The sequence below is a fragment of the Nannospalax galili genome, unplaced genomic scaffold (genome assembly GCF_000622305.1).
Source record: "Nannospalax galili isolate Female #2095 unplaced genomic scaffold, S.galili_v1.0 scaffold1171, whole genome shotgun sequence".
Classification (NCBI taxonomy): domain Eukaryota; kingdom Metazoa; phylum Chordata; class Mammalia; order Rodentia; family Spalacidae; genus Nannospalax; species Nannospalax galili.
Genome location: NW_008328881.1, coordinates 251,416 through 263,752, shown reverse-complemented (window position 1 = coordinate 263,752; position 12,337 = coordinate 251,416). Strand labels below are relative to the sequence as shown.

General features: G+C 38.8%; 1 protein-coding gene and 1 long non-coding RNA gene across 4 annotated transcripts in view; one reads left to right on the top strand and one right to left on the bottom strand.

Annotated features, from left to right (window-relative positions):
- Positions 1-5,138, top strand: part of LOC108490653 — an 86,496-nt gene extending 81,358 nt beyond the window's left edge. The window contains exons 6-7 of one of the 2 annotated variants that reach the window (XR_003848950.1): positions 228-309; positions 4,174-5,138. This is a non-coding gene — a long non-coding RNA (uncharacterized LOC108490653). The remainder of the gene's footprint in view (positions 1-227; positions 310-4,173) is intronic. The other variant, XR_003848951.1, reaches the window with a different exon arrangement.
- Baz1a (bromodomain adjacent to zinc finger domain 1A) overlaps positions 1-12,337 on the bottom strand; it is a 94,223-nt gene that overhangs the window by 49,108 nt on the left and 32,778 nt on the right. For both annotated transcript variants that reach the window (XM_008829786.3, XM_029561879.1), the window contains exons 4-6: positions 11,051-11,194; positions 5,451-5,552; positions 2,874-2,961 (exon numbers count right to left, since the gene is read on the bottom strand). In XM_008829786.3, coding sequence (XP_008828008.1) covers positions 2,874-2,961; positions 5,451-5,552; positions 11,051-11,194 — 334 coding nt within the window. The remainder of the gene's footprint in view (positions 1-2,873; positions 2,962-5,450; positions 5,553-11,050; positions 11,195-12,337) is intronic.

Here is a 12,337-nt window from a genome sequence, read left to right as displayed (position 1 = left end):
ACTATCACGCCTTTTTTTTTTTTTTTTTTTTTTGTCCTTTTGAGACCAGGTTGGGATGCAACTTGCTATACAGATCAGGATGAACTAAATCTTACAAAGTGCTCAGATTAAAGGTGTGTGCCACCATGCCTGGCAACTGTTTTTACTTGGCACACAGTAACTGCACATTTATGGAGTACAGAATAATGTTTCAAGGCCTTAATAAATCTCTGTTTCATTCCATTTAGTTTTTTGAGACAGACTCTTTATGCAGCCCAGACTGATTTCACACCTGCAGTTCTCCTGATGCTGCTCCCAACGGGATTACAGGTATGCACTACCACCCATCAAACAATAAATTTTTCTTAAGCATTTTCCAAATGTTTTTAGAATTGAGTAATGACTTAAATAATTTATGTATCAAAACTTAAAGTTGATCTGGGTAAAAGCAGAAATGCTTACAAATTTCTAGTTTCAAATGAAGAATTAAGTTCAAGTCAATCTCATTCTTACCATAAATTGTATGGTATAGGGTATTTGTCGTATTTAAGAATTTTCTTTTACCGTGTATCTAAAATTTATTTAGAACAATGTTTAGAACATGTTCACCCTAGAGTTCTTATTAATTTGGTTTATGGACAAGTTTATAATTTTTTTTTCTCAAAGAAAAATGCCAATCAAGAAATGTTTCAGGAAAGCAATGGTACAAAAATTTGAACATTAACAAAACAGGAACATTTTTACTGGGCAATTTTCTACATTCTTTTTGATCAGTAAAACACAACTTTTTAGCGCCTAAAATCCAGTGAATTCTCACCATCATAATAAATCAAGAATCCATTAAAATTTTATATTAAAGTAGACTTAAAATAATCATGTACTGGGCTGGAGAGATGGCTCAGCAGTTAACACTGATTGTTCTTGCAAAAGACCCGGGTTCGAATCCCAGCACCCACATGGCAGCTAACAACTGTCCATATCTCCAGTTCCAGGGGATCTGACAGTCTCTTCTGTTCTCCACAGGCATTGCACAACACAGATGCACTTACCTACGTGCAGGCAATACACGCATACACATAAAATAAAAATAGTAAAATATACAAAAAAAAAAGATCATGTACTAGCTTATCTAACTTTGAATACACAAAACTACCTTATGAGTACATGAGTACCCAGGTGGTTTCTTCTCAAATACAGGATGATGATTCCTTATTGAAAATGCCTGGAGCAAGAGTGTTTCAGATTTTTAAAGTTTTTTTTTTTTTTGGTGTCTTTGAGACAAGGTCTCCCTGTAGCCCCAGCTATCCTGGAACTCACTATGTAGACCAGGCTGGCCTTGAACTCACAGAGATCCACACGCCTCTGCCTCCTGAATGCTGGGATTAAAGGCATGCATCACCACGCCCAACTTTTAAAGGTTTGTTCTTGTAGAAGACCCAGGTTTGAATCCCAGCACCCACATGGCGGCTAACAACTGTCCATAACTCTAGTTCCAGGGGATCCGACAGCCTCTTCTGACCTCTGAGGGCACTGCACGACATGGGTGCACTTACCTACACGCAGGCAATACACGCATATACATAAAATAAAAAAAAATATATAAAAAAATTTTTAAAGGTCATTTATATATTTTAAATAACGTTATGTGTCAACCAAAGTTCAATGGTATACAAGTTTCTGTATACAGAAGTCACTTTAGTACTTTAAAAGGTTTAGAGGTTTTAGAGCATTCTGGATCTTTTTTAAAAAATATTTTATTTATTATTTTTATGTGTATGCGTGTATTGCCTGCATGTAGGTACGTGCACCCATGTTGTGCAATACCCAAAGGACAGAAGAGGCTGTCAGATCCCCTGGAACTGGAGTTTCGGACAGTTGTTAGCTGCATGTAGGTGCTGGGATTCGAACCTGGGTCTTCTGCAAGAACAGTCAGTGTTCTTAACTGCTGAACCATCTCTCCAGCCCCTGGATTTTATATTTCAAACATTAAATTTTAATGATGTCCTCTTGCCCATTAGTGTGCTTAAAGCACTCCAATTAATTTGAACGCTTTACTGTATTCACTGCAGGTATTTTTCAGCCAGTGCTTGCCCTTAAGGTCTACTTTTAATCTACATGCTTACATTATCAATTCAACCTCTTTTTGATAATGCTTTTCTGTCATTCCTGTTCAGGACGCATAACATTAGCATTTGCTTTATTTTATTTGATGTATATATGCATGCACACAGATCCACATATTAGAAAGCTACAGCTATCGCATTACACGACTTTACTTTTTTCCAAGCTTTCTACTTGCTCACATCTGTCTTGGTTGGTTGTCATTTAGACATTATATAAATAAAAAAGAGGTAGTAACTGAGTCACCTAACAATACTAAAAATAGTACTTAGGGCTGGAGAGATGACTCAGCAGTTAAGAGCACTGGCTGCTCCTGCAGAGGATTTGGGTTTGATTCCCAGCACCCACTTCGCAGCTAACAACTGTCCATAACTCCAGTTCCAGGGAGTTATGCCACCTCTTCTGATTTCCATGGGCATTGTACGACATGGGTGAACTTACAGACATGCAGGCAATACACTCACACACATAAAATAAAAAAATATATTTTAAAAAATAGTATAGTCCCAGCACTTGGGAGGCAGAGGCAGGTGGAGCTCTGTGAGTTCAAGGCCAGCTTGGTCTACATAGTAAGTTCCAGGCCAGCTGGGGCTACAGGGAGACCCCAACAGAAAACAAGAACAAAAAGATAGTACTTAATTCAACAAAAATACTTTGAAATGGTACTAAAAACTGGCTCCCCAGATAAAATGAGAAATAACATTTTTAAAAATGTTACAACTTTGTAACAATACCCATTTCTTCCCAATAAATAATTTCACTATGCTCTTTACCTTAATTTTAATGACTCCATCTTGTGGTTCACAGTGTTGCTTCAGAAAAAGCTTTAGTTTATCACGAGAAAATAGATGTTTTCTACGGCTGAGGTTGGAGGGGAAGAGGGTAGTATTAGCATATAAGATTACCAAAGCTCCATAATCTCTGTAAATTTAAAACCTGGATTTGAAAGCCTAGAAAAGGATTTACATATTGGAGGATATTTATGTAGAAGTCATTAGAAACTCTACAAAGGCATAATGCCAAAATCTATTACAAAAGCAGCATAAGCATTTGTTGTTTAAGAACAGAGAAATCAGCCCAGTGTAGTGGTTCATGCCTTTAATCCCAGCATTTTGAAATTTTGAAGCAGAGGCAGGCAGGTGGATTTCTGTGAGTTCTAGGACAGCTAGTGAGACCCTGTCTCAAAACAAAAAAACAAGAAAACAAAAAAAAAAACAAAAGAAAAACAAGAGGAGCACTGAAAAATCAAATAAAACTTAAGGAAAATACAATACAGATGGTAAATCAAACTTTAGAAAATTAGATCTCCAGTCTCCAATCATCATCATTAAAATTATTTTAAAAATTAAATAGAAAAATTATTTTTAAAATATTACTTAAAAATTGTAATTATTGTGGCTGGAGAGATGGCTCAGTGGTTAAGAGTACTGGACACTCTTATGCAAGACCCAGATTTGGCTCCCAGCACCCAGATGGCAGCTAACAGCTGTCTATAACTCCAGTTAACAGGGGATCTGACACTATTTTCTGGCCTTTTCCAGCACTGCAATCATGGGTACACTTACATACATATAGGCAAACACTCATATACATAAAGTAAAAATAATTAAAAAAAAAAAAACAAAAATTAAAATTAGTCATTACATAAGCCTTTTGTAGTTAAACCTCATATGGCAGCCAACAAATCAGGGGCTCCAAACTGTTTTTTTGAGACAGGGTCTTTCTGTAGCTTCAGGTGGTGTGGACCAGCCTGGCCTGACCTCAAAGAGATCTGCCTGCCTCTCCCTCCCCAGGGCTGGGATTAAAGGTGAGTGCCAGCACACTTGGCAGCAAACAATGTTTTGTTTTCCTCAAATTCAAAAGCAACAGCAATAGCAATGAATACAACAAACAAAACCAGAAACACTGAGAAAGTACATCCTTTCTGATGTTTTAATTAAATGCAATGTATTACTTTCAAGAAAAATTGAAAGCTTGGGTAAATAAACCATGTGTTTTAAAGCAATGTCTCCTCAAAAATCAATATTCTTTTCATAGATTTTAAAGGTTCTTTGCTTTACTGTTACAACCCAGGACTGCAGAAAATAGTAAAGAAAACCATCAATGAAATGAAGAGGCAGCCTGCAGAATGGAAGAAACTCTTTGCAAGCTACTTGCCTAACTCCTAAGGGATTCATATCCACAATACACAAGGAATTAAAAAAATTAACTGAGCTGAGAAGATGGACAAGTATGCTGACCTGAGTTTGAGACCGAGAACCCACATAAAAACCTGAGTGTGATGGTGTACACTTGTATCCCAATACTGGTAAGGCAGTAACAGGAAGATCCCTGGGGGCTCAAAACCTAAAAATAGAACTACCACTGGATCCAGCTATACAACTCCTAGCTCTATGCTTTAAGGAATCTGAGTCAGCATTCCAAAGGTATCTGTACATTCATGTTGACTGTGGTATTACTTACAATAGCCAAATTATGTAACCAGCTTAGATGCCTAGCAACAGGTGCAATGAATAAGAAAACAGGGTACATATACATGATAAAGTATTACTCAGTAGAATAAACCCATGTCATTTACATGTCAAAATGGATGGAACTGGAGATCAACATATTGAACCAAATAAGCTAAACTCAGAAAGATATATACCACATTTTCTCATCTCTGAGGGATCTAAACTTAAAATATATACATATATAAGTGCATTACATGTGTGTGTATATGTGTGTGTGTGGCATGGAAGCAGAAGGGGGACTATTTGGGAAGAAGGGGACCAGCGGAAAAGGCAAGAGATGATAATGGGATGAACATAACCAAAGTACATGATATACACATATGAAAATGCCACTATGAAACTCACTGCTTCATACAATGAAATCTGCTAATAAAGGGCTTAATTCTTCATTCATAATCCTTTAGCTTAAAGACTATTTGTAGTTAGTTACTAAACTAAACTAGAGGCTCAGGTTCATTGTATTATTCTTCCAGCACATAAATATACACTAATTTTAAAAATAGAATCAATAATTCAAACATTCCGTTTGACCTAAATAAAAACTTCTTTTTAAAAAACTATTTTATTATTTTTATTTTAAGTGTATGAGTGTATTGCCTGCTTGTATGTAAGTGTACCATGTCACACAATGCCCTGGAGGTCAGAAGTGGGCATCAGATCCCCTGGAACTGGAGTTCAGACAGTTATTAGCTGGCATGTGGGTGCTGAGAATTGAACACAGGTCCTACGCAAGAGCAGCCAGTGCTCTTAACCACTGAGCCATCTCTCCAGTCCCAATAAACACTTCTTAATCTAACATCTAACTTAGATTTCTATAAAGCAAATATTGAGTTTTACCTTATTTGTGTTGCTTTAACAATAGCAGACTCGTATATTTCCTTTTTAGTGGGTTGTACCTTGTACTTGAATAATAATGGATCAATTGCATCTTTCTTCTTCCTAAAAAAAAGAAAGGGGCCAATTCAGTCAATAATTTGAAAACATAAGATTCTTGGAAATCTCATTTCTTTGATATATGATAATAGAATTTTTTTTTTTTTTTTTTTTTTTTTGAGAGTCTATGGTAGCCTGACTAGCCTGGAAATCACTCAGACTCACAGATCTGCCTGCCTCTGCCTCCCCAGTGCTGGGATTAAAATTGTGAGTCATCCACCTCCCCTGAAGCTAGTTCTCATAGCTTTGGAGAGCACTATAGAAGTTGCTAAGGGAGAATATCAATCCATGGTCCAACCCCAGCATCAAGGTCTAAAAACCACATCAATGACTGGCACAGCAAATGACATTGGTGCAGTTACTGGCACTTTTATCTTGGGGGTAATCAACAGCTACCTAACTGGACTTAAATAAAGCCTACTCAATGGGAGGAAATTCATGTCTGGTACTGTAAACTTAGCCAAATACGCATAGCTGGAGAGGTCATAGATCTTAGAGAAAACCCCAAGGCTCTCATATCCCTAGGCAAATGTAATTTCTTACTATGTGAAAAATATGAATTCTTAAATTTACAGGTAAGTATCCCAGTCACCACCCATCAAAGTGGCTTCTTTTTCAACAGACAGATTAGTACAGAGTTACACTACTGGTCACGCACAGAGATTTTCTATGAATTGCCCAAATATAAATGGCACATCTAAGATGCAACCTCTGTGTCTAAGACTCATGGAACATAGAACAAGGGATGAAGAGAACACTAACACATCTTTCAATTCTCATCATTGAAGCTCCCTCATGCAACAGAGGGCCAGTAACACAAAAGGCCACAAATGGCCAAAATGCAGAGAATAAGAGTCGGCAGAGTGTGGGTCCTTGGACAGGACTTCTATATTGAGGTCCATCTACCCAGGGCTCAGGGATCATTGTGGGAGAGGGGGGGTAGAAAGATTCTAAGAGCCAAGGGAGAGGTGCACAGCCATATGGAAATGGTCCTACAGGTGCCTGGGACCCTTCTCATACAAATCTGCAGCAATGGTGTCAGTATGTACAAGACCCATGCAAACTCAGACAGATAAAAACCCAGCATAGAACTGTGGAAATGAACAGCAGGCGCCAACCTTAGTTGAAGAATTATTGGCAGCTGATTACTGCTGAGTAAGGAAGAGTTGATCTTCTCAAAGGGAGAGACTCTAGATAGGCTAATTAAACCCAGTGGATGAACTTGCACTGAAGGACATCTGAGGACACTAACTTTACCTACCAGGCCTTAATACAAGTGACAGGATGTACGAACTCCAGTGGGGGGGGGGGCTATGGGAGGGTGCCAAAGGGGAAGGGGGTATAAAGATGATTTTCTGTATGAAATACACAAAAATTCAATTAAAAATTAAAATTAAAAAAAAATTGTTGAGTCATTACATTCCCCTGTAATAGAATCTTAATGGGTTTTATTCTAACTAGGATTTCTTAAGTTAGACAACTCTTCCCCAATGTATTAGCCAAAACGCTACAAAGTATACTTAAAAATATATATATTTATTTTTATTTTACATGTATGAGTGTCTTGCCTGCATGTACATAAGTGCAACCATGTCATGCCATGCCCACAAAAGCCATAAGAGAGCATCATATTCCCTGGAACTAGAGTAATGGACAGTTGTTAGCTGTCATGTGGGTACTGGGAACTGAATGGGGTCCTCTGCAAGAGCAGCCAGTGCTCTTAACCATTGAGCCATGTCTCCAGCCCTGCATAATTTAATTTTAGGTAGGAATTTTAATTATTCATCCAATACATTTTCCTTGGGTGAATAATGAATTAACAAACACTTAGTACTATTTAGGTTAGATGATTTTTTTGAGATAAGGTCTCATATAGCCTACGCTATTACACAGAGCTCATTATACAGCTGGGGATGACCTTGGGCTCACCATATAGATGAGGATAACCATTAACCCCTAATCTTCCTGTGAGTGCTGGATTACAGGCATCTGCCACCATTCCTAATTTATGTAGTGTTCATGACAGAGCTTCAAGCATGCTAAGTAAACACTCCATCAACTGAGCTATATTACTGTTTCAGTTTCTTTTCTATTGCTGTGAAAGAAACACTGACCAAAGCAACTTATAGAAGGAAGAGTTTATTTGAGCTCACAGTTCCAGGGGAATTACAATCTGTCTTGGTGGGGAGGCATGGTAGATAGAGCAGGAGATGAAACTAGGCTCTACATCTTCCAGCTGGCACTGGAAGCAAGACAGCCAACTCGAGATTCGTCAAGGCTTAAGAATTCTCTAAGTCTCCCCCAGTGACATGTTGCCTCCAGGATAGCCACACCTTCTAAGACCTCCCAAAACAGTGCTACCAACTGGGAAAAAAATGTCCAAATACTCGGAGCCTATGGAGGACATTCTCATTCAAACCATCACAATCCCCTATATCCTTATTTTAAAAAAAAAAAAAAAATTGGGGAGGGCGGGCAGAGGAAAAGAAAGGGAGAGTAGGATGTAGTGGCACATTCTGTAATCCTAGCACCTGGAGAGTGCAGGCACGAAAACCAGAAGTTCAATGTCATCTTCTGCTTCCTCCTTCCCTCCCACCCTCCCTCTAGTGTGTGTGTGTCCCATCTCCCTCTCCCTCACACATACACACAGTCTTAGATTTGCTCTTAAACATTCTTCTACAGAGATGCAAGCTGGACCTAGTGGTACATATCTGTAATGCCAGCTAGGCTTGTACACTCAAGGTCTGTCTAGGCTACAGACTGAGTTCAAGGGCAGTTTGGGTAACTTAGTGAGGTCCTGTCTCAAAACAGCAAATAGTATGGAGATAAAGCTCAGTGGTACAATACCTGTCTAGCTCGAATAAGGTTCAATATTCATTGTAACACACACACACACACACACACACACACACACTCACACACAAACAGTTGGCAAACAGGCTACATATTTAATTCCTACTCCCACTGGTTTCTCATCTTTTCTTTCCCTTAAGTGAATATTCATTCATTCCCTCATTAGTTAAAAGTCAGATACTACTTATAATAATAAAGGTCAGTTGTCAGCAAAACCAACATACAATATAGGACAGGTGGTAAATGCTATGAAGTGAACAGAGTACAAGTTGGGAGAACTATTTATATAGGCAGTGATACTTGCTAAATTGACCATATAGGCCTTTCAGAAAGTTGGTATTTAAAGAGATGGGGGGGAGCAACCTGAGAAAAATTTTACAGAAATGAGTTTAAAGAAAGAAAGAAAGAAAGAAATACATTAAGGACCTAAGGTATAAGCATGCATATTTAGCACAAGAAACAGAATCAATCAGAGGCAGTGACAGGGCCAGATTATATAGGCCATCATTAAAGACTCTGAATTTTATTCTATGTAAAACTTTTGGAAGAATTTTTTTAAGGTTTTATTTTTATTTTATGTGTTTGAGTGTTCTCCATGCATGTATGCGTATCTCTTAAATGCTTGGTGCCAGCAGAGGCTAGAAGAGGGTGTCGGATTCCCTGGAACTAGAGTTATAGAAGGTTGTGACCTACCACATGGGTGCTAAGGATCGAATTTGGGTCCTCTGAAAGAGCAGCAAGTGCTCTTAACCACTGAGCTATGTCTCCTGCCCCCAGTTGTTAGAGGGTTTCGATTAGTAACAGACTCAGCAGGAGCACTGCTGTGTGGAGGGCAGACCAAGGTAGGTGGGGGTGGGGAGGGTTGGAGGGTGGAAACAGCACACCAATTAGAATGCTACTGCACACTGATGGATTCAAAGGGAGTAGTGGCAGTAGAGGAGGTTGAATTCTGAAAATACGAAGAGGATGTTATTATACAGAAGATCAAAATAATATAAAAAGATCATAAAGAGAACACTGAAGGTGATGGTTAGACATAAAGTAATGAATACAGTATATACAAGATGGAGGAAGGAGTCAACAGAAATGGGATGGATATTTGTACAAATACAAATGAAGGGCTGGGTGGGGTGGTGCATGCCTTTAATCTCAGCACTGGGGAGGGAGAGGCAGATGGATCTCTGTGAGACTAAGGTCAACCTGGTCTACAAACTGAGTTCCAGGCTAGCTGGGGCTACAGGGGAGACCCTGTCTCAAAAAGACAAAAACAACAACTGAAGAACTTACCTGTAATAACATTAAATTCCAAGATGGAGGGCCAGGTATTTATTTTCAAGTACCTTCACACACTGAGAGCCAGGATAAAAATAAACCAGGAGACTTATTTATTTATATTTGTTTTATTCTATAAGGTCTTTCTACATAAACTAGGCTGACCTGGAACTTGCTATGTAGACTGGGCTGATCTTGGACTTGCCTAATGATAGTTATCAAATGCTAGTTGTAGCTATCTGTAACAGTTCACATCAGACAAAATGAGAATTTGAACTTCAAGGTTCTGAGAGACAATCTGACAGATACTGGTATCAGAAGGTAATAAATTGAGAGAAATAGTTAAAAGTGGCCTCACACTTCTCATTTAAATATGATGGTACTAGCCACTAAAAATAAGGAAGTGAGAAAGTCTCAAGACAGACTGAAGAAAGTTCTGTTTTTTGTTGGTTTTTTTTTGAGACAGGGTCTTGTAGCCCCAGCTGGCCTAGAACTTGCTATGTAGACCAGGCTGGCCTTGATTTCACAGAGATCTGCTTGCCTCTGCCCCCTGAGTACTGGAACTAAAGGTGTATGCCACCATGCCCAGCTTGAGAGAGTACTTTTTAAAATCTGGGATGCCGAAAGCTAAGAGCATGATGGTACCCACGTGTAATCCCAGAATTTAGGTTGAGACAAGAGGATTGCCATAGGTTGGAGGTTGGCAATATCTGTCTTAAGTCAAAAAAGACAAAAGAACAACACCACACCACTCTGATGTGGTGGTAATGTCTATAATCCCAGCACTTAGGAAGCAAAGGCAGGAGCTCAAGGTCCTCTTCAGCTACATAGTAAGTTTGATGCTAGCCTGGGCCACATGAGAACCTGTCTTTAAGAAAAATAGCTCAGGGGTGGTTAAGAGCACTGACTGCTTTTGCAGAGGACCTGGGTTTGATTCCCAACACCCACATGGCGGCTACCAACTGTCCTTAACTCCAGTTCCAGGGGAATCCGACACCGTCTTCTGACCTCTGCTGCACTGCACAACACGGGTGTGCTCACATATATGTAGGCAATACACTCATAAACATAAAAAATAAAAATAATAAATAAAATATTTTTTAAAAAAGAAAAAAGTTCAGATGCCTAGAAAAAGAAGAAAATGAAGAAAAACATTTAGAATAGATGTTATGGAGAAAAAAAGTTTCCAATGCTAAAACATTAAGTAGGTTAGACAGTAGTTAACTAAGTAGTTTCAGTTTTGAAAAGTCTAGCATCTGTTGTTGAACCACTTTATTTAAATAGGTAATTTAACACAGTATGCCTAGAATAGAAAGAAGGGAGGCATGAAGGAAAATTATTTTCATAGATTATCAAGTAAATAAATAAAAATCACTTACCCATGTTGAAAAGAACTGCTTTGTGTTTCTGAATCATCACTATCACTGATGACAATAGGTTCTCCATCAACACTGCTAACATGGCCATTAGAAAAGCCATTTTGATGTAATGGAGGGAGGACTTCCAAAATCCTGCACTGCAGCCTGAAATAAAATTAAAAAAAAAATTTTTTTTTGTCTTTTTGAGACAGGGTCTCCTCGTAGCTGTCCTGGAACTCACTATGTAGACCGGGCTGACCTCGAATTCACAAAGATATGCTTGCCTCTGCCTCCCAAGTGCTGGGAAAGGCGTGCGCCACCACACCCGGTGAAATAAAATAATTTTAAAAGGCAAATCATTTGATATTTTACAACTCAACATTTCAGAACAGTTTGTTATTTCGAATTTAACCTTTATTTCATGTCAGATGAATTATGTGCCTATGTTGTAACAACAAAAAGATCTGTTTTTTGAAGACTATGGCTAACTGAAAAAAACAATTAAAAAGAAAATCTGAGACACCTAACTTAAGTATTAGATACAATTAAAACAATGTAAAAATATTTACAAGTTCAATTGATCCTAGATTCTTTGGCTAGTGATATAACTCAGTTTGGTAAAGTGCGTGTCAGCATACACAAGCTCTGAGTTCAATGCCCAGAACCACAAATAGTAAAAATAATATGGTGGTGCATGCCTGTGATCCTAACAGTTGGAAGGGAAAGGCAGGAGGATCAGGAATTCAAGGCCAGTCTGGGTTACACTGAGATTACGTATCAAACTCTGTTTTCCCTTAAAAAAAAAAAAAAATACAGCAGACCACCAGAGTGCCGGGTTCTGGCTTCCCTCTGGCCTCCAACTACCAGAGGGTCTGAGAACCCAGGGAACAGCCTGACAGCCCCCAGATCTTGCCTCCATGTGGTAGTCCTTTTAATAAGAAGGTGCTATACAGCAGTCCCTTCTGCATAAAATAACTACCATCATCACAACTTTGGCTAAGCCTGCTCACTAAACATAGTCACAATTGGGCTTGCTGATGGTTGTACTTGTCAATCCAGTGACAAGCAGGGTCACTGGACTCTCATCTGAGTATCCAGTCACTCTTCCCAGCCAACTAGTCGAGCCTTGGAAGACAAAAGAAAAATGGAACCCAATAGAGGCATGCTTTTGGAAGCCCTTGTCAAGAAATTCCAGTGGACTCTCATATGAACATTTGAAAACTGCCCTGTTCTGACTTTTTTCTAGTTCCCGGTCTAGAACTTGTAAACATCTCCTATTCATGACTCAAAGACTTTCTTTTCCTCCCT